This window comes from Culex quinquefasciatus, chromosome 2 (genome assembly GCF_015732765.1).
Source record: "Culex quinquefasciatus strain JHB chromosome 2, VPISU_Cqui_1.0_pri_paternal, whole genome shotgun sequence".
In the NCBI taxonomy this organism is placed as follows: domain Eukaryota; kingdom Metazoa; phylum Arthropoda; class Insecta; order Diptera; family Culicidae; genus Culex; species Culex quinquefasciatus.
Window position 1 is genome coordinate 161139212 of NC_051862.1, and position 23089 is coordinate 161162300.

The 23089-nt window shown below is 35.4% G+C and overlaps 1 protein-coding gene across 10 annotated transcripts in view; it reads left to right on the forward strand.

The window, feature by feature from the left end:
* The window catches only part of LOC6043724 (protein spire), a 340317-nt gene that overhangs the window by 303025 nt on the left and 14203 nt on the right, over nucleotides 1–23089 (forward strand). For 8 of the 10 annotated variants that reach the window (XM_038255292.1, XM_038255293.1, XM_038255297.1 and 5 more), the window contains 3 exons: nucleotides 14983–15269; nucleotides 20650–20842; nucleotides 21060–21113. In XM_038255292.1, coding sequence (XP_038111220.1) covers nucleotides 14983–15269; nucleotides 20650–20842; nucleotides 21060–21113 — 534 coding nt within the window. The remainder of the gene's footprint in view (nucleotides 1–14982; nucleotides 15270–20649; nucleotides 20843–21059; nucleotides 21114–23089) is intronic. The other 2 variants (XM_038255296.1, XM_038255298.1) reach the window with 1 other exon arrangement.

Consider the following 23089-nt stretch of genomic DNA (forward strand, 5'->3'; position numbering starts at 1 on the left):
GGTTGTTGTGGTGGGGCAGGGTCAGGGCAGGAATAAATTTGTTTTGTCGAGACCAGATGATTCATCGGAAGCGACGAGCATTTGCATAGCATATCGAATCAGATCGGTTTGATATGCAGCTTGATTGCTTGATTGTTAATGCAAATTGCTTTTTTAGAATCATCTAATAAGATTTTCTGATGGAATTTATAATATAATTAACCCTTTATTGATGCTTCTAGAATTTCTATATTGTAAACAATGTAAACAATCAAGGTTTTCGTTTAAAATGTCAAATTGTGACAACATAATTTGAAGTGGAGTCAAATATTGATTTTGACATTTTTGACCAACGAATTTTCTCTGGACCGCCATCATGCTCTATGGCGTTAAGATGTGTTTTCGAGTCTCATAAAACATTCGCAAATTCAATCATTTCGAAAATTCAATAAAAAACATATTTTGGAGTCCAATTTTTTTTGTAAAAAATGTTTTACAAAATGTTTTTTTTTATTAAAATATTTTTTTCTGATTATTATAAATTTTTGTTGAAGACACCAAATCGATCAGAAAATCCATCTCAAGATGCAGATTTCCATACAGGTATTAACCTACCCATGTTTAGGGTTAGTGAATTTTCACGATTTCGTGGACAGCGTGAAATTCGTAAAATTTGAAGATTTCCGTGAAATCCCGTGAAATTTACCAATTTTCTCAAATCAATTCTTTGAAATAACAACATAATAAAAATTTCATCCATAAAGACTTTTTAAGTTAATTTTATTAATTTCCGTTTGAAAAGCGTGATATGATCCATTTGAAGAATTGTTAGCAAAACACAAATTACCATAAAATTGTGACAATATTTAATGAGAAGTGAATGCTGTGAATACTTAAATTATGTTAACAAAAATCATTTAAAGTTAAAATCATATTCTCGGAAGATCAATCATTTCATTTCAGTTATTCTCATACCAAAATGTTTTATTTTTAACAAATGTTGGCTTTTTCAACCAAAACATGTTAAAATTTACTAAGCAAGTATATTGTAATGTTTTTTTAAAGATTGCACAGATCTTTTTTAAATTTAATTGATTTATTTTTAAGAAATTTCCGTTTTTTTCTGAGTCTTGTTCAGTTTTCAAGTTGAACAAAAACCCACCTTTTTTGTTTGCTATTATGATTTTAATTAAAATTTTAAAGATTTCGTTACAGATTAAATTATTTTTGTGTATTGATTTCTACTTAGCTCTTGAAAGGTGAGATGAAAACCTTGAAAAATATTTTTACTGAGCAAATTGTCGCAGAAAATTATTTATTTTTTTTTCAATAATTTTGACTGGACAAGAGAGATTAATCTTGCTATGATATGAAATTCAATTAAATGTAAAAAGATAAAATAGATGCAAACTTTTTTGGAAATTAGGAACAGCTATTTTTGTGTTTGAACGTGAGTTTATTGAAGAATGTTATATAATGAAGCATAAAAGCATAGTTTCTGTGATTTAATCATAGGATTTTCAGAGTTATTTTAACATTTTTCTCGTTCCGTCAAATTTCCGTGAACTTTGGTGTTTTGAAATTACGGTCCCCTTGAAAGTTGCAATTTTTGAGCGTGATAAATCACTAAACCTACCCATGTTGTATGACCTGCCCGCAACATTGTATGGAGACTTGTATGGTAAAACTAATGATGTAAAATTGCTTATTGTGATATAGAGAATGTATGCACAAAGTTGTTTCTAAATAAAAAAATGAAAAGATTACAGATCGGGGAATAATTTTCAATACTCTAGAGGACTACAATTCTGATGAATGCTAAATAATAATAATTTTAAATTAAAGTTTGATAAACGCTTAGTTTATTTTAAATAATTATTTTATGCAGTTAGTAAGCACCGATTTTGTAAATGCTCAATTTAGACAAAAAAATATATCCTTGGTTTTAGTTTCTGTGCTTGGATAAGTTTTTTAAACTAAAAATATTTCACTTTGAAAGAATCGTTAAGTAACTGTTAAGTTCCTTGATAAAAAAAAATCCAACAGTCCCAAAAATCAGATTAACTTTTACAGCTGCTTTACACAGCAAAATTTCCGAAGGTAAAATCGCATGCAAAAGCATGCACATCGCTTTCGTCAAAATATACACTTAATATTACACATTGCATGTAAAATTTTGTAAATACAAAAAAAACTGCAACCGACTGGATTCATACCCAGCACCAACAGTAAGGACTGGCGCCTTAGCCCACTCGGCCATCAGACCGATGAAAAGTTGTAATATAAACGCGTATATGAGCTTGACATTTCGGTCAAATAGGTTTCCCATACTGATAGGCTACATAATTCAGAGTGTAATATTATATAGAATTTCAAAAAAAGGGAAATTTTAATTTACACCCAGGGCTATTACACGCAGCTGGATTACTACTTCATTTGCTGTGTAATCATTGCAAATAATTTAATTTAATTTTTGATCATAAACCACACCAAATCAAATATGTTGGTGTTAAATAAACTAACATCCATATTCTGGAAAAAACAGGTTCAGTTATGATTTAGAATATAAAAAATCCTGATATTTTAAGGAAAAAGAACAACTGATTTATTTATTCAATTATAAACTATATGAATTATTTAGTTATAAACCATATTATTTTGTAAGCTGCAATATAAATAACATGTTCGATTTTAAATCGATTAAGAGGTAATAATATAATCTGCAATATTTATTTGATTTTTAATTTTTATTTGAAATCGAGCTATATATCATTCACTAGGAAGTAAGTAAGTAAATTTCTATCAAAAAATATGCAAAGTAATTTGTTTAAATAGTGAGAAACATCAAATTGGATGAAAATATGATCAAATACTTGATCTCTAAAAAAATATTAGAGTTTCGTCTAAATTACTTCTTTAGAAAATTTGAATATTTCTTTCTACACACTAAATTGGTTATCTTATAAAACGGTGTAAAATTTTAACGACTTTTTTGTAGAACTTGAAGGACTCTATCTACGTTTTTTTTAGTCTCTTAAAATGTCTTTTTATATTTTGACAAATCTCTTAGAAGATTAAAAAAAGATTAAATTTTCCTCAACCTTTTCGGCGTCTTGCCCTCCCCCACTAATAGTTTCTGTCCCGACAGTTTTCTTCCTTGTTTCGTCGCGTCACTTGCCGCGATGATATCATCCATTTTGGGGTGTGTTCCCTACTATTAGTATTGCACCCTTCATCATCATCATCATTATCGTTCAAGTCGTCTACGTTTTCCCGGAAACAGGAAGTTTCTAACCCTTCAGGCCCTTCCCACTACTAGTAGTTGTAGTAATCAAGCTGCACCATAAAGGTACCCAGCCCCAGCAAGTCAGGGTTACAAGGTTTTAGAGCAGTTTGTTTTTGCAAAATTGGATTAATTTAAATCGTATTACGAAAGTTGGCAGCGGCCCCACCCACCCACGCGTTCGACAAGAAAAGCCGAGGAAAATTAGCCCCAGTGCCATGACTGTGGGGAGGTTGACCTAGAAACGAGGGAAAAAGTGCTTCAAGTGTGCTATAAATCGGCCCGGGGGAAGAGAGTGTTGGTGACCCACACAATTAGTGAGTTCGACCAGTGATTTTAAGCAGAGCATGTAATTGAAGCCTTCGGAAGTGGTTTTTGGGCACGGTTTTGGTGTTTAAGCTCGTGCGGGTTCAAATGTTTGGGTCAGCTGCCGGCAGTGACGACGGGTCGCCGGATGGGCCGTGCGTGGACGCCGCCCGGGACGAGCTGTACTGTCCACCGGACAAGTACCCGGTGGCGCCGCCGGTCAGGGGCCGGGGTGGAACGCCACGTGTCCCGAAGGCAGCGCCCCGTACGCAACCGCCAACGCCAAAGCCGAGATCAGGTATTCTGTCAATTTGTGAGTGCCCCCACCAAGTTTTCCCCCGTTTTTTCAGTGGAGTGTACGTGTGTGTGTGTGTGTGCGTCATTATGCTAGAATTTTGCATGTGGTTGATGTTGCATTTTCCAGGGAGGGGGTGGTGTATTGTGGTCAGTATGTGGGTCGCTTTGTTGAAGAAGCAGCCTTAATGGAGACTGTTTTGGAACTTTGTCGACTGTTATTTTGGCAGCTTCTATCCAATACGTTCAACAATCGAAAAACTGGGCCAATATGCTCAGAATTGATTGATGTTCTGGAAAAGCTGTCATTAGATAGGGTGACCTCTAATTATTTTTGATGTATTGTATGTGAATCAGATTCTTGTTTGCCTTTCTCAATAAGGAACAGATATAAAATCACTCGTGAACTTCAAAAATCAGCCTGTATAACCTTCACATATACATATCGACTCGGCATAAAATTCTGAGCAAATGTCTGTTGGAGTTTGTGTAGACATGTTTTTTTTCATTTGAATTTCTCGGAACTGGCTGAACCAATTTTCCGGGTTTAATGTACTTTAAGTCCCAAAAAAAAGAAAATTGATGGAGTCCTTTTTTTATTTTGCTTAATTTGACCTTAAATTTGTGAGGTTTCGCTATTACCAAAGAGTCATTTTTGAATCAATAGTTCATGTCCACTAGGGTGGTCCAAATCTGGACTTTTTTGGGGCTATAAACATCGTTGTACGGTAGCCCCTTACAGCTGGCCGCGCAAAAAGGGTCAGTTTTGGGCGCTAATAACTTCGCGGGAAAAAATCCTAAAAATATGGTGTCTTGGGGAAAGTTGTTCTAAATTTAATGAAGGTTCTACTAGAAATGGTAAGAATCGGATAATTATGGCGCCTTCCACAGGTAAAAAAGTAAAACAGTTGCTTTTCTCCATACATTTTGACTATTTTTCCCATACAAACTTTAAGCGATTGGAGGGAGGGGTTCCCGTGGTCAGAATGAGCTCAAATTTGGAATTTAGCCTAGTGATGGGCCAATCTTTGCTTTCAGGGGGTAGCCCCAAAAAAGTCCGGATTTGGACCACCCTAATGTCCACAAATCTTTATAGAATTTTGACAGCCGTCCATACGAAAATTCTATCGAAATATTTAAAAATGTGTATCTTGAGATAGGATTTTCTATTTTTTTATTTGCTGTCTTCGGGAAACTTGAGTACCTTTTAAAATATTTTTAGTGTTTTAATAAACCGACCTAGTTTCATTTACTTTACAATATTATTCATTCACAAAATCAGTTAACTTAACAAATGTTTGTTTGTCAACAACTTTAAGTTTGACATTTTGGTTTTTGGTTTGAGAACAAGTGTTCATCTGTTAGTTAATTATGTAACCTCTGTTGATCCGCCAATACCGGAGTAGCAGCTCATTGCCAGTCAACGATACTCATTCTCATGCTCATGCTCATTTATGTTGGTTTCAATACTTATACTAAAGAAAGCTCAACCAGCAAAAATAAGACAACGAAAAACATGTTTTTTTTCGTGATTCGATTATCCGAAGTTTTGATTATCTGAAGTGAAATTTCGCCAAGGCCATCGGATAATCGAGTCTGAACTGTATATTTATTGTTTTAAATTAAAAAAAACTAACCGATTTTCCGACATATCGTCGCTGTCGAGCTAACTTGACGTACGTGCATTTTAGGCCAAATTGATACCCAAAATTCGATTACAATTCTGAGATATTCAACGAAATCCGAAAAAAAAATCCGTGCATTTTTGTCACTTTTCATACGAAAGAATTTACAATCTTGTCGTGCTATTTTGTCACAGTCTGAAAATTGATGTAAGTGCGACAACTGGTCAAAGTGATTTCAGGTCAGAACGCGTTCGACGCACGTACAAGATAGACTACCGAGTGAGGTGTCTGAGATTTCCAAAAAAAAGGTCCACGTAGTTTATGCATGATCCCTTTGGGGACACTGAGATAAACTAATTTTTCACATTGTATTGTCTATACAGGGCGATCAACCAAATCTAAAAAGGAAAATAAAAGGAAATCTTGTCAGCTTTTCCAACATATTTTTGCACGTGTTCTTTTCCTCCATATTTTTTTTTAATTGCGAACATTTTTAGAAAAAAACTTAACTTTAAAAATTATATAACATGAAAATGGCACGCCTAGTTAAAACTATTTTTGCGTTCTTTTCGATTGAAAATTTTATTTGGCACCTGAAAATTGAAAATTTAACTTTTTTTGATAAGGCCGCAATGTTTTTTTTTTTTTCAAAAATTTAAGAAAAAATAAGGGACACAATTATTTTTGCAGATTAATTATTGTTTCTCATTGATTAAACTAGCAAAATTTATTGTAAAATGTTTTAAATACGTTGCGCAACATTTAATTTGGAATTAGAATTTAATAAGGCATTTTTGGACTTTTACAAAATTCAATATTGGGATCACACATCAGAAAAAAAAAAAACCATAAAACTTTAGGAATAAGATAATAAACATGAATTCGTCGAAGTGCATAACTGAAAAAAATTTGAAAACTTGGTTTGAAATGTAACGCTTGGTTTTTTGCCTTCCTCACTGAGGTAAGGCTATAATCCTGCTCTAAAAATGAACTTTGTATAAAAACGTCGTAGACCCACCTTCATGTATACATATCGACTCAGAATCGAAAACTGAACAAATGTCTGTGTGTATGTGTGTGTGTATGTGTGTGTGTATGTATGTATGTGACCAACAAACTAGCTCATGTTTCTCGGCACTGGCTGAACCGATTTGACCCGAACCTGTTGCATTCGACTTGGTTAAGGGTCCCATAGATCGAGTTTTATAAAGATTGAAGTTTCGATAAGTAGTTCAAAAGTTATGTATAAAAATGTGTTTTCACATATATCTGGATCTCACTTAAATGTATGTAAACTATGTCCGGATCCACCATCCGACCCATCGTTGGTTAGGTTATCAAAAGACCTTTCTAACGAGTCCAAAACATTGAAGATCTGGAAACCCTGTCTCGAGATATGTCCACTTAAGTGATATTTATGTACTTTTTGGAAGCCGGATCTCACTTAAATGTATGTAAACTATGTCCGGATCCACCATCCGACCCATCGTTTGATAGGTTATCAAAAGACCTTTCCAACGAGTCCAAAACATTGAAGATCTGGCAACCCTGTCTCGAGATATGTCCACTTAAGTGATATTTATGCACTTTTTGGAAGCCGGATCTCACTTAAATGTATGTAAACTATGTCCGGATCCACCATCCGACCCATCGTTGGATAGGTTATCAAAAGACCTTTCCAACGAGTCCAAAACATTGAAGATCTGGCAACCCTGTCTCGAGATATGTCCACTTAAGTGATATTTATGCACTTTTTGGAAGCCGGATCTCACTTAAATGTATGTAAACTATGTCCGGATCCACCATCCGACCCATCGTTGGATAGGTTATCAAAATACCTTTCCAACGAGTCCAAAACATTGAAGATCTGGCAACCCTGTCTCGAGATATGTCCACTTAAGTGATATTTATGCACTTTTTGGAAGCCGGATCTTAAATGTATGTAAACTATGTCCGGACCATCGTTGGATAGGTTGTCAAAAGACCTTTCCAACGAGTCCAAAACATTGAAGATCTGGCAACCCTGTCTCGAGATATGGCCATTTAAGTGATATTTATGTACTTTCTTAATCTAAAAAATAGATGAAATTTGTGTACAACCCCATCAAATCAGCCATTGTTGGTAATGAGTGAGGAAGGCTCCAACCACATAGGTGGATTAAGTTAGTTTTTTCTGTCGAAATTGAATTTAAATTTTCAAAATGACTTCTTTTTACATTTAAGCATTGTAGTCTTAACCTCTTGTGATGATTTTGCTTTGGAATTTCCGCTTTATATTTCATGTTTCTTTATTACCATATAACCTACCCAAGTCACCAGAACTCCCCTTCACTAGTGACGTCCAAGGAAAAGCAATAGGGAGATGGCGTCGCTATTTTTAGACCGCATTTTCCACTTTTTCACATCGAAACCGACTACTTTACCGACTTCATTTTGCTGGGCGAGATAGGACGCGGTCTATTTTTAGACGATGACTCAGCACTTTTCCACTCTTGCACTTAAAAAAACCAGATGGCAGCACGATGTAACGCCACGTCTCTATTCAGTAATCTATCTAGCCAGGGGGGCTAATATGTTGTGCGAATAAGTATGTGACGAAACGCTAAATGCCCCGTGAAGTCCGGAGTGAGTTTGCAAAGTTTTATGATTGATCGTTGTCAACGCCGTTACGACTCTGGTTGAGTAGTTCACGAGATAAGCAAACTTGCGAAATTATGATCTTCGTAAAGAGCAACCAATTAGTGTGACGAATGTGCTGCCATTCATCAAGTTGTTTGCGGGGGAAAAACTCATTTGGGGAGTTGCGCTAGAACGTTTTTCCTTGAAGCTATTTTATCTTGCAGATCGTAGGGTTGGTTCATATCTTATTCAAGATAAGACTATAAACTGGACCTTCTCCTTCGTGGCATTATGTTGGCATTCAGTACAGTGTATTACACCTCCAAGGACCTCGAGAACCCGGAGCAGGATGTTCCAGTCTCGAGTTGACCTAGATCTGTCAAGTGAAAATAAACTATTTTGGGTTAATGGTGGAGGAAGGGGAAAAACCATTAGCACACCGTGGCAAAGAATCGCCGGTCGCGTTGGTCTTCCAAGGATAAAGTTTACTTTGGCATGCTAAGCCGGAACACGAAGCTGCTGCAGCTCCTAGTCCAATCGACCAAGAAGTCGAGGATATTCATATTTGATGTGGACTAAGAGATAACGGAGCTCCACACCGGTCTCGTTGGTAATAAAATTCAATGACAGGACTACGGCTTGGGTTTGTGGAAGCAGCCGGTATTGATTTTGGAAGGCTCTTCTGGGGTCTTATCATGCCAAAGTTTCAGGCAGAATTTCTCCACATTAAGGCGAAATGTATGCTTGTTCAGCACCCAAAAAGAACCGTTGCGAAATCAAATATTTATCCGGCCAACATTGCACCACTAGCACATTTGCCACCCAGCAGACTCCGTGTAGTGTAGTTGGAAGCTGGATCGAAAGGTTGTTTGCTTATTTATTCGCACGCTGTCCCGTGGTGTGTCTGGTGACGGGACATTCTCTCTCTGTTGTCTGAAGCTTTCAAGAGCTGTTGAACGGCCGGATTGGGCTGTGAACTTAAACGAATCTTGATCAAGAGGCAGCCTTGAGGAACGGAATTGGAGCACAATTTGTTGATTTTATGAAACTGACGGGTTGCTTCAACAAAATCTTAGTGTTATGGAATGCGTTCAATTAGCGTCAATTTAAGAAATCGAACACGCTGAAACACGCTTAACTATTTGGCTCACTTTTAAGAAATCTGAAACTTCTTTACTTGATCATCTATCGCCATAAAGAAATCATAAAGAATCCACAAAAAGCAACTAGACAACGCGTGTGCAAATCCAGTAACCACACAACCAAAGATAGGGGGCGCCACCAAGATTTAATTACACCCCACTTTACGACTCTTGTGGTTACTTTAACACTTACAAAACAATTAACCGTCATAAGTAAATAAAAAAAAAGGTTTCAATTACCCAACTGCGAAGCGAGCTGAATGAGTCCCACATAAAAGTATCAAAAAACAAGCCTACCTCGATCCAGCAGCCATAAACTTGCCCGGTTTGTGTGCTACAGTCTAGTTTCCGAACAGGTTGTGAGTGTGGTTTATTGTTCTTCGCGGTACCGAATGAAGGCTTGGTGGCAAGTTCGCAACGCAACTCGCACGTTGAGAACGTCGACTTGGGCCGACCTGCCGGAGGTCACGGCACGCCGAAACAATAGCCCGTTAGTCATCGGTCGTAGCTAGTCGACATTTCAGGCCCAAAATGACTTGGCTTGAAACCGGGTTCGGTGTGGAAAGAGGTGGCGGGTTACCCATGAACTACAAACGGCACCGGAACAACACCCTATATTTGACGAGCAGCGCGCCGTTTGTTTGCCCGTTCCGCTTTCAATTCTGGTGGCGTTCATATTTTGGGGATAAGGTCAGGTTCTAGGTCACTGGCGCTGATGGTGGCGCTTGTGCCAATTTGACACCGTTTTGGCATTTTCTCACCACGCTTTGTAGGTTTAAAGAGGTGGTGAAGACATTTACTGGATCTTACTGGCCCTAATTTAGTTGAGAGGTTTAAAATAACGCCGGGCGGATAATGCCCTCGGATTACACCGATCCAAAACAATTCTGCGAATTAGTTCGGATCGACCCTACTACAGTAGTGTAAGTGGGCGTTGTTTAACTGGGCTGCTTTTTAGCTGGGCGCTCGATAACTGAGCCGTAGCCCAGTTAAAAAGCAGACAAACGTCAAAAAACCAAAACAAACCAAAATGACCGATGGATGCCAAAATCATATTGAATAAATTAATTTCAAGTTACAATTAAAGAAATATAAAAAGAAAGCATTGTAAATAAATTTGAGAAACTTTTATTTTTATATTTCATCTGGGTCCCCTCGTTATTTTCTGTTCAGCCCAGTTAACGAGCAACATTCGGTGACTGGGCTACGTTCTCAGCCCAGTTACCGAACAACTACTGTACATATTGCATGCTATTTTTTTTTTTTTTTTTGAGTGGCGCCAAACCGCCCTAGCACAGATGATTTTACAAATTTTATTGATATTTCTCAACGAGTAAAACTTTTTTGGAAAAGTTTTCAAAACATATTTTTGTATGTTTTGACAAGTTTGCAAACAAATTCCACCTTCACACTACGGGGAAAATTGCTGACTTTTTTATAGACCAGCACTATGTGATCAATTGAGTGATCAATCCCAAGACGCTCTACCACTTCAATACACAAATTTTGCTTTTAGTTCCACTTTGTTTAGAATACCTCAATAAGTTTCGTCAATTAACTCTAAGATTATAATGAAAACTGTCATTTCTGCAGCTACCCCTTATCGTAGAATTTCTGCCAGAGTAGCATAGAACTATGGCGAAAACAGCGAAAATAAAATGCTAGTTTTTCTGCTGCCTGTCAACAATATGTTTAGAGAAATGGTTGGCAAATATCAGCTAAATCAAATCAGGAAAACTTATCTGCTGATTTGGCGATGGATCCCCATTCAGAATCAAAAGAGATCATCCAGAAAAACTACACAGCAAAAAAAAATCAATGGCACAATTTTTGTTAACAAAAAAAGTTGCAATCAGCGGTATTCAAATCCAGCACCAACAAACAGTAAGGGCGCCTTAGCCCACTCGGCCATCAGACCGTTGAAGATTGTAAAGGATAAACGACTGTATGAGCCTGTCATTTTGGTCAACATACTGATCGGCTACATATTTCAGGGTGTAATATTACATAAATTTCATAACATAATGCATAATTTATTTTACACCCAGGCCTTTTACACGCAGCTAAATTTCTACTTTTGTTGCTGTGTGTTTCTGCTCGAAAAAAAAATCAAATTTCATACCTGATTTTCGGAGTTTGAAAAAAAAAACATAAATTAAATTAGACATAACTACAGTTGTGCTTCTATAAAAAAGCCAAATATCAATAAAGCTATGAAAATATAATAATTTTTTTCCTTAAATTTCAAGTGTTCTAATTCAAAAAAGTTTGTTTTAAAAGATTTTTAACTACATAAATAAGCGATATGCAATGTATTCTGAATATTTTAAATCGATTTGAACAATTTTTCAATAATTTTTTTTATTTAAAGAAATATTTTGTATTTTTTGCACTCTCATTTCAACGAAAATTTTAATGTGGGGGGATAACAACTTAAAATAAGATTTGCAATGGGCATATTTTTTTTTGGAAATATAGTCTCTTGGCAAACCCATTGTTAGAATTTTAGAAATCACATCAAAAATAGCTATAATACAAATCATATCTGAAGGATTTCCAGAACTCTGTTAGGTTATAACAAATATGAAATTTTTAATTTGTTTCGTTAGGAGGCGGTGATTGAAGCGGATTGTAGACTAGATTTGTGAAGAAATACGAAATTGTGAAAAGATTATTTACTAATAAAAACAAATTGAAAAAAAGTCATGTGTGGATGTAAAGTTGAATTTGGAATCAAAAAGAACTTTTGTGATTTTTTGATGAAGTGCATTGTTTTCGAGTTAAACTAAGGTTATGGTTAACATTTTAAGAAAAACTGTCTTTTCTATTGTTTTTATTGGTGTCCATCCTTGAAAAGAAAATATATTTTAAAAGGTGAGATAAGTTTCTAAAATGGTCTAATGGACAATATTGATGCCACCCTTGATTGCTGAGATATGGCCTTGCAAAGAGTTGAAATTACAACAACAAAAATAGGCCTCAATTTTCACGCGATGATATCTGGGTAATTCTCCACCAACTCACACGAAATCGGTAAAAATTGCCCCGACCCCTCTTCAATTTTCGTGAAACTTTGGTCTAAGGGGCAATTTTGGTCCTTGATCACGAATCTGAGGTCCATCCTTTCATTTTTCTGGTTTTTACTAAGACACGTTTTTAGTGATTTGTAGCTCGCAACCGTGAAGAGATAGAAATTTGAAGTCAAATGGGCTTTTGTGTAAAATTAGACGCCCGATTTGATGGCGTACTCAAAATTCCGAAAAAAGTATTTTTCATCCAAAAAAGTTAAAAAATAATTTTAAAATCGCTGCCATTTCCCGTTACTCAACTGTCAAAAATCGTGGGATATGTCATTTTATGGTACTTTTAATTTAATGTACTTATCGAATCTGAAATAACTCAGAAGGGTCATTTTTTCATTTAGAACAAAAATTTTCATTTTAAAATTGCTTGTTTTTCTAACTTTGCAGGGTTACATTTTAGAGTGTAACAATGTTTTAGAAAGTTGTAGAACAGACAAAAACAAAAATGTTGCTTGTAGGTGGGGATTTTTCGAAAATAAAAAAACAAACCGAATACACTAACTCATCACAAAATTATTTTTTTTTAAACGCAATGCACGAGTCACAACAATCGTCCAAGGGGTCATTCTTATGCAAAATTAGCTGAGCTTTCCGAGAAAATATACTTTCAAAAGCACAAGATTGAGTTTTAAGGGTTAAAAATACGAAAAACTGGTAAAAATTTGTAAAATTATGATAACTCGTGAAGAATACTTGTAAACCCCTTATGTCTAAATATCAAAATATCAATTTTGTAGAACATTGTTACACTCTAAAATCGTCGCCGTCGTGCTAACTTGTCGTACGTGCATTTTAGGCCAAATTGAGTTAAGAACGCCATTTTGTGCATCTCACAATGCCACATCTTTTTACCTTCACAGATCCCCAAAATTCGATTTCAATCCTAAGATATTCAATGAGTACCAAAAAAGCTCCGAAAATTTTTGTCACTTTTCATATAAAAGTAGTTTCAATCTTGTCGTGCTATCTTGTCACTCCCTGAAAATTGATGTAAGTGCGACAAAAGGCCAAACAAACATTTGTAATTATAACTCGGGACTCCAGCAATCAACTTCAACCAAACTTCGGGACAATGCACAGAATGGTCAGCCAAACAAAACGTGTTTGTTATTGTTTACATTGCGTGCTCTCGTTTTTGTTTATTCAAGGTCAAACATTAAAACGCGTTTTTCTCGGAACGTCAAAATTGCGGGTGCGACAAGATAGCACGACGACGTCGAAATGTAACCCTGCAAAGTTACAAAAACAGGTAATTTTAAAATAAATGTTCTAAATGAAATAATGACCTTTCTGGGTTATTTCAGATTCGAAAAGTACATTAAATTTCCCATAAAATGACATGTCTCACGATTTTTGACAATTGAGTAACGGGAACAGGCATTGCTTTTAAATTATTTTTTAACTTTTTTTGATGAAAAATACGTTTTTTCGGAATTTTGAGTACGCCATCAAATCGGGCGTCTAATTTTACACAAAAGTCCCTTTGACACCAAATTTCTATCTCTTCACGGTTGTGAGCTACAAATCACTAAAAAACGTATCTAAGTAAAAAACCAGAAAAATGAAAGGGGTCGTTCCGCCCCACCGTCACGAAATATCGAAAAGTGGACCTCGGATTCGTGATCAGGAACCAAAATAACCTCTTACAGCAAAGTTTCACGCAAATCGAAGAGGGGTCGGGGCAACTGCTGTGTGAGTTGGCGGAGAATGACCCATCTTTGAAGCTGTTGATCAAATTTTTAATAAATATGATTTATGCCCAAAATTTAGTTCATCAATATCTCAATATGATACTAAAGTGCTAAAAAAAACTACTTTTCTTTTTCAGACTGTAGTTCCGATTCGCACCCGTTGACGATTCTTTCAATGTCGCTTGTAAAGTTCGCTGAACTTCATTTATTCAACCATAGAGTTTACTTCCGTCTAGCTGTGATCTAGTACAATAAAAGCATTATTCTTGCAAACTTGGTTTCAAACAATATCCTCAAAAGACACTTACCGCAGGTTCTTTCAGCCCAACAAACCCACGACAATGACCAACAAAGCACCCATTCTAATTCAAGCCTGGAATTCATACACTTCCCAACTACAAAGTACCTATTCAAATTGCATAATTGAGCAAAAGTTTAACTCGACGTGTGTCGCCTACCTTAACAGAAGTTAATCCACAGCAGCTCCAAGTTTCTCAAATCTAACCGACATGACAGAAATAGACTCCAATTTGTCATTCCGAACGTGGCTATTTTGCTGTGGAATTGGTCCACTTGCGAAACAATGCATTGTCACAGCAATGCTTCATCGATGGCGGTCAGCCCAAAATCGGCACGTCCGCCACACGAGGTTCGTGTGCAGCGTGTGTCAAATCGTCCGAAATTTTCTCACATCCACCACCAAAGACCCACCCAGCGAAAGAGTTTCTTCTCTTTCCGTAAACATTTTGTGACGATTAGCATTGGCGTGTTGATCGTTGGCCTTCAACTGTTGCTTTGCAAGAAATTTACTCTCTATCTACAAATATGCTTGAAATAAAAATATATATTACAACAAATCGTAACAACCATGGCTTAAGCTTGAATCAAAGATTAATTAGCCAAACGAAATCTACCCCAACCTTAACTAACTTTTCCTCTCAATTTTCCCTCTCGTTTCAGTTTTACCAACCACACAACAAATAGATAGCGTAAAGAAATCATGTGATGAACTAGCAAATAGTAGCAGTAGCAATAGTCATAGCACAACCAACAACAACCAACAGACGGCGGCGGCGGCGGCCACTTCGGCGGTCGTGGCCAGTTCAGCTCCAACGGCGCAGAGCTCTGGCAGCGGCCGACAACACACGGGAGCGACGGCGGCCAAGTCGTTTGGAGCGGCCGCCATGTACGCCAACTCGCCCCGAAACACCCTAAGACTGATACCGGTGGACTTTTCGCTGTTTGAGGTGAGTGATGTGAAATGACTAGATAATAATTATAATTTTTTGCTTTCAATGAAATAACAATCCTTTTGTAAAATTTGTAAGGAAATAAGGAAATCTAATAAATAGTGCCTCAACAATTAAAAATGAAAATGTAACCTAATCCACCAATAGATGGAGGAGGCTTTTGTCACATTTTCAAGGAGCATCTTCAAAAAGGTACACATCTGGAGTTTTTTTTTTTTTTTTGAAAAGGTCCTATAAACCAAATTTTTATTTTTTTGCTTTTTGGGTGTTTTTGAATACCCTCAAGGCGGTTCTTAAAACATCCAAAAAGCAAAAATTGAAAATTTGGTTTATAGGACCTTTTCAAAAAAACTCCAGACATGGGCTTTTGCCAAAAAAATTGCGAAGCATCTATCGTGAAAAAAGAATTTCACAGATGTTTTACCTCTTTTCCCGATCTGTATGTTTCGATTTTCAAAAATCCTGTGATGATCCTGTGTTTGAATAAAAATGAAGAAAATAATGTTAAAAAATTAATTTAAAATTACGTTTTTAAGACGAATAAAGCTTATATGTTATTGAAAGGCTTATGTTCCTTCCTTTCCAGATGAAAAGTGCTCCAAAAATGTTTTTCGAAAACGAGACACAGATCCTTTTTTGGACTCCGTGCATTCTTGTCACTCTTTATATAAAAGATGAAATAAGTTCCAATCTTGTCGAGCTGTCTTGACAAACCCTGAAAATTGCTGTAAGTGTGACAACTGGCCAAAGGGATTTGAGGGCAGAACGTGTTTGACACACGTACATGCCCGACTACTGTTAACATTTTTTATTATAACTCGGGACTCCGGCAACCAAATTCAACCAAACTTCGGGACAATGCACAGAATGGTCCACCAAACAAAACGAGTTTGTTATTGTTTACATTGCGTGCAATTTTTTCAATCAAACGTCAAACATTAAAACGCATTATTCTCGAAAATTCAAAACGCGACGTGCGACAAGAAAGCACGACAGCTTCGATATGTAAGTAGTTTCAAAGAGGTTTATTTAGCCCCTTTTAAATAATAAATTGTTTCGTGCTTTTTTAACTTTCTTTTTGCCAATATTTTTACGTCAACTGGGGTGAATCGGGACTACAGTCTGAATAGGGACAGCCATTTTTAGAACACTTAAAAGCTTTAAATTTGCAAAACGATTCACTTAATTTGTTGTTCTGTGTCTGTTCTATCCAAAACAAAACAAAAATATCCAAATATGGTGCTGTAACAAGGCTAAAACAGCTGTACCAATTCGCCCCATGTGTCCCGTTTTGCCCCAGTTGACGGTACTGTTATTTTTACATTTTTAGGGGACATAAAATGCCACATTTTTTAGAAATTTTCCAAAAAGAGCAGAGCAATTCTCTACGAAATCGGTCTTTTTGAATTTTTGTATTTTTTAATCCGACTGAAACTTTTTTGTAGCCTTCGGTATGCCCAAAGAAGCCATTTTGCATCATTAGTTCGTCCATATAATTTTCCATACAAATTTGGCAGCTGGCCATACAAAAATGATGTATGAAAATTCAAAAATCTGTATCTTTTTAAGGAATTTTTTGATCGATTTAAAGTTGTAGGTATAGATATGGACTACACTGATGATACGATTTTTTTATTAAACTTTTTATCACTAAAACTTGATTTGCAAAAATCTTTGATTGTTTTAGAAATCAAATGTCAACTTTTTGATCTTTGAGCGAGTTATAAATTTTTAAATCAATACTGATTTTCAGAAATATTGGTCGCACAACTTCATTTTTATGTAAAATTAAATTTGCAATCAAAAGTACTTCAGTGAAATTTTGATAAAGTGCACCGAAAAATGGTGACTCAGTCGCAGTTTTTCATTTTTAAACTAGTGGACATGTTTGCTTACTTTTAAATTATTTTTGAAAAACTGAGAAAATTCTCTATATTTTGCATTTTTGTTTGTTGATACTAAGTCTCACCCAAACAACACACCATTTTCTAATGTCGATATCTCAGCAACTAATGGTCCGATTTTCAATGTTAAAATATGAAACATTCATGAAATTTTCCGATCTTTTCGAAAAAAAATATTTTCAAAATTTTTAAACCAAGACTAACATTTTAAAAGGGCGCAATATTGAATGTTTGGCCCTTTTGAAATGTTAGTCATGGTTTAAAAATTTTGAAAATATTTTTTTCGGAAAATTTCTGAAAAGTTGGCATTTGATGTTCTCTAAAACATTTATAAAAAAAGCGTTTTTTGCAAATCAAGTTTTAGTGACAAAAAGTTAAATAAAAAATCACCAAAAAAATTTTTACCGAGAATCATTTTTTTCCAGTGTAGCCTATATCCAACTTTGCCGAAGACACCAAATCGATCAAAAAATTCCTTCAAAAGATACAGATTTTTGAATTTTCATCAATCATTTTTGTATGGCCAGCTGCCAAATTTGTATGGAAAATTATATGGACAAACTAATGATGCAAAATGGCTTCTTTGGGCATACCGAATGCACTAAAAAAGTTTCAGTCGGATTAAAAAATACAAAAAATAAATCGAATGACCGAAATCTGAGAGAACTACTCAGCAACATCTTTGACCAACTTTTTATTGAACAAAAGGTGATTTTAAAAAATCTGGAAAAGGTTAAAAGCAGTTTGGATTTAATTTTTAATGTTAAATTGGACAATCTAAATGTCAAAAATATGATAAAATACACTGTTTTCAAGTAAAAGCCATTCATAGGTCGACGTCGTCGTGTTATCTTGTCGCACCCGCCATTTCGACGTTCCGAGAAAAACGCGTTTTAATGTTCGACCTAGAATAAACAAAAATGAAAGCACGCAATGTAAACAATAACAAACACGTTTTGTTTGGCTGACCATTCTGTGCATTGTCCCAAAGTTTGGATGAAGTTGGTTGCTGGAGTCCCGAGTTATAATTACAAATGTTTACGGTAGACTAACTTGTACGTGCGTCAAACGCGATCTGACCTAAAATCCCTTTGGCCAGTTGTCGCACTTACATTTATTTTCAGGGAGTGACAAGATAGCACGACAAGAATGAAACTACTATCATATGTAAAGTGACAAAAATGCACGGAGTTTTTTCTGATTTCGTTGAATATCTCAGGATTGAAATCGAATTTCGGGGATCTGTGAAGGTCAAAATGTGAGGCATTGTTAGCTGCACAAAATGGCGTCCTTAACACGGCACGAGGGCGACGAGGTAACTTTAAAAAAAACCCAAATATTTTCAAAAAACTAAGAAAACATTTTTCAATTTTTAGCTTTCAAAAACAGTAAAAATTGGACTATTAGATTATTATAAATTGATTAACATGAAAATTAACCTTTTGTTAAGTTGAATCGTCTTTTCATCCAAAGAATTCTTATATTAAAAAAGCGTTTTTAGATATAACGTAATTTAGTTTGATTTTGATGAAACATCATATTTTTTAGGTATAAAAAAACTCATTGAAGATTAGTCATATCGTTCCTAAGATACAATTGTTATAAATTAAAGAAACAATAAATTGTTAGTGTAATAAATGTCACTCAAATAGCACTTAATTTTGGATTGCTGATACTATTCGTGGAATTTTGTCCTAACTTAGATTTTTACCTTCATTACCTTTTAAGTTATGTAGAGTAACTATTCGATTTTTCGATTTAATTATTTTCCTTATGTTTCGTTTTATTTAAAAAGATACATTATTTCAAAAAAAATGTAACGTGGTTAGTCCACTAAAACAGACACAAAAATCGAAATTTTAAATTTGTCAACTTGTAAAATTGTAGAAAATTGCTCATTTGGAAAAAGTAGTTTTAGAATTTTTATTCAGAGTTATTTCAGAACCATGCATTAAATCTAGAGTACTTTTTATTAAAACCTAGGATAACTCATATATAGACCTTTTTGGTAAAAGTTCGCTAGAAATCAACTCCACCATTAACAATGTCTCACCTCGTTATGAAAACGGTAAACATTTCAATTCAAAAGGTGTTGACAAGCATCTCTTCACTCAATTTAGCACCTTCAAAAGTTGCTTGCCGGTAAATCGAAACCGGACGAAAACATTAGGCACTCAATTTTCCCATCAACCAAAAAGCTGGACGATGGCGTGGAGATCTCGAACTTTCGGTTGATGAGCTGCTTCAAAAAATTGGACCAGACGGTACACGATCTCACCCGAGCGACGGTTTTGGTCTGGCATCCATCATTGAGCAGCAGCGAACGCGATCGAAACAAATTTATGCTAGACTGGTTGGAGATTTCCTTTTAGTATGCTTTGACTAGCGATGCTGTCTGGCTGATTCGATCCAATTAAGCTGGTGTTGTTTTACACAAGCGTTAAGACAAAGTACAGGCTCGCAGTTTTTGTTTGGGTCGGCGGCTTTTCCTCGACTTTTCCGATTTCGATAAGGTGCCGATGTTGTTAGCTAACTGGCGTTACGAGAAATGTTAGGTTTAATGATGCGCTGCAAATTTCCGAGAAATTATCAGATTTCAAAGTTATCAAGCAGCCTTTTCCTAGGCAATTAAAGTGGCATGGAATGAGACTGTGATGGTACGTAATTGAATTTTCGATTTTTTCCTATTTGGTGTCATATTAAGTGAGATGCATTGAATAAGTAATCACAGAGATTTTTTTAATCCAATTATGTATCTTTCTTCTAAATACAAAAATTTCCGTAAATTGTCAAATGAAATGAAAATAAATTGCTAAGAGCAATGTCTCTATGTTAAGTACCATTTATTCAAATTAAAAATATGTCCAATATTTAAAAATCAAGTTTTTAGAAGGTATCTCCAGAACTCTTTTTCATTGATACAGATTCATCAATGGCCTGCGGATTTTCATGCCGGTGATCTTTACAGCCTTGACGCCAATCACTTCAAACCACTTCACAAAGTTCCACTTCTACAAAATGCGTGACTTGGTCATTTTCAATTCGTCTCGCAATAGTTGTTGCTGCTGCTGCAGAAAACGCCCTTCTCTCTCCCTTGCTAAGTGTACCCGCAATTACCATCTCACCTTGTGGTGATCCTGGCCTAATGTTTTAAAATGGCTAAGATTCCATTTTTGTAACTTTTTTTTCTTTTGAAAACAGTAAATCTGAAAATAGCAGCCAAGAAATTAAAAAAAATAAAAGCTAACCCTTTTTGGGAAATAAAACATCTAAAAATTGAAAGTATCTCGTCTGAAATGGATTGTTCTGCCCTACATAAGGAGGAAGGGGTATTATGAAATGCGATGGTTTCGAAGATTGAAGCCAAGTAGCAAAATTCCGGTTACACGATTTCGCCTTCAACAACAAGCTTAATCACAATGAAAAAAAAATCATTCACTTTAAACTGATCTTTCGATCTCTCCTTCCTCTAGGATGACGACTTTATCATCGAAACGGCCCCAAACGGCGATTCCACGGCACCGGGCTCGAGCCATCCGAGGCCAAACGGTGGCGGCCGGTATGCCACCCTGGTGCCCGGTTCCAAGCGGTCCGGCGGCGCCAGTACAAATCTCATCAACAATGAAAACAACCAGAACAACATCAACACCGTACTACGGCGGACAAGTGAGTTATTGCATTGTTCTATTTCTTGATACATTCAAAAAAAGAGTAAATAAAATTTCATGTTCACGATTCAAACTAAACATTTTTAACAATAAAAAAACCATCAAATTCACCTCTCTCATATTTTTCTCCAATCTATTCCAAAATTGCTCTCACTCACTCTGGAAAACGAAACATATCTGCAACAACTGAAACGAAACAAAAAAAAAACAAACAGAAAATATCATAACGCACGACGAGTACCATAGGTTCTGTGATAAAGCACTCGAAAGTAAATATTAGCTCCTGATAGCGACTCTATCTTTTTCGGCACCAGATTTTTTTGTGTGGATTCGGCACGTTTTCATGTTTTCCTTTCACTGATTCAATTTGCACCCTTTTTCTGTTCACCTTTTGTTTTTTTAGGCCTGTATGTGTGTGATTTCTGGTGTGGGTTTATTAAAAATATATGCTTTTGGGAATCTTTTTTGATTTATTTATTTTTTTCGTTTTATTACGTTTACACTTGAGTGTCGACAAAAGAGTATTATTCTCATGGGCTCATTTTCCTAAAGTTCACCTTTGAAAAAACGCCAATATTTCGATTTTAGCATCCTCTGATTTTTCACAAAATTATTTTGGTTCGATATGTACAGCTGTTTGATCAATTTGCTGCATGAATCAGGTGGCCTTCATATTTGAAATTTTCAACTATTTTTTTAAATTTACACACATATATACAATCCTCTACAACCCAACTCCGCCTTTAGGCGGGCCTAAATAAAAAAATCGGCAAAAATCAATTTTTCAACCAATTTTTGATCTATAAAATGCATTGCAAAGAAGGACTCTCAAAATTAATAAAATCAGGGTTTGAAGTTTGACTAGTTTTTTTGTTACTTTGTTAATGTTTTTGAAAATGTATTTTTTCAAAGCTCTAACTTTGGCTGTGTTCTTCACTAACATTTTCTATATTTTATGTAAAAATAAGTAAGCAGTAATTTTTGTAATGTAAACCAAGCAAAAGTTTAAAAAATGACTGTAAAAACATGAAAAAAAACTAAAAAGGTAAATGGTTATAGTTGGAAGCGGAAGAATAAGCCAAATAATTCAGAAACAAATATATACAAAACAAGATAAATATAAATAAAAAAATAAAAAAAAAATAAACAGGAAAAACATTTAACAAGCAAAGTAATGTTTTTCTTAGAATAAAAGTAGCTCAAAATGACGGGATAAATAAAACAATTAAAAAAGTGGGTGTTAGAGGGCTAGTGGATTGGGTGTTAATACTCCGTTATTTTTTATTTTATTTTTTGTCAGCGCAGATGGGATTCAATCGGGTTTTATTATTGCTTTTGCATTGCAATCAAAAATCTCATATAAAAAATTAGGAAAAATCTCGAAAAAATAGATTTTTGAGTTTCTAATTTTATATTCAAAAATTTAGCAATTTGAATTTTCTATTTTTTCAAACAAAGTGAGATGGTCATAACTAGGGGAACTATGCCCTTTCTCAGCCTATTTCTATTATCAAGTTTTTTTGCCTTCCTCACGTTACTGAGGAAAGGCTTTAAAATCACTCGAAAAATGAATTTTTCAATTAGACCTCCTAGACCCACCTTCATGTATACCTATCGACTCAGAATAAAATTTTGAGAAAATGTCTGTGTGTGTGGTGGGATGTTGATAAAAAAAATTGTCACTCGATTATCTCGACCATGGCTGAACCGATTTTGTCCATTTTGGCGTCATTCGATCCGTCTTGGGGTCCCATATGTCGCTATTAAAAATGTTGCAGTTTAGTTAAGTACTTCAAAAGTTATGCTAAAAAAACGATTTTAACAAAAGTTCGGAAGATTGTGAAAAGGGTGGTTTTTGTAAGAAACCCCGTCATGCTTTACATTTTCAGAAAGGTATTAAAAAGACCTTACCAATGCGTCAAAGATATTGAAGATCTGATAACCCTATCAAAAGTTATAAGCACTTAAGTTTTATTTACGCACTTTTTGGAGGCCGGATCTCAGATATTTTGATGACATCGTTGTCTGGATCTCTCATGCAGCCTATCGTTGGATAAGTATTCAAAAGACCTTTCCAACGCTGGAGGCCGGTTCTCAGATATTTTGATGAAAACCTTGTCCGTCTCATGCGACCTATCGTTGGATAGGTATTCAAAAGACCTTTCCAACGCGCCCAAAACATTGAAGATCTGACAACCCTATCAAAAGTTATAAGCACTTAAGTTTTATTTACGCACTTTTTGGA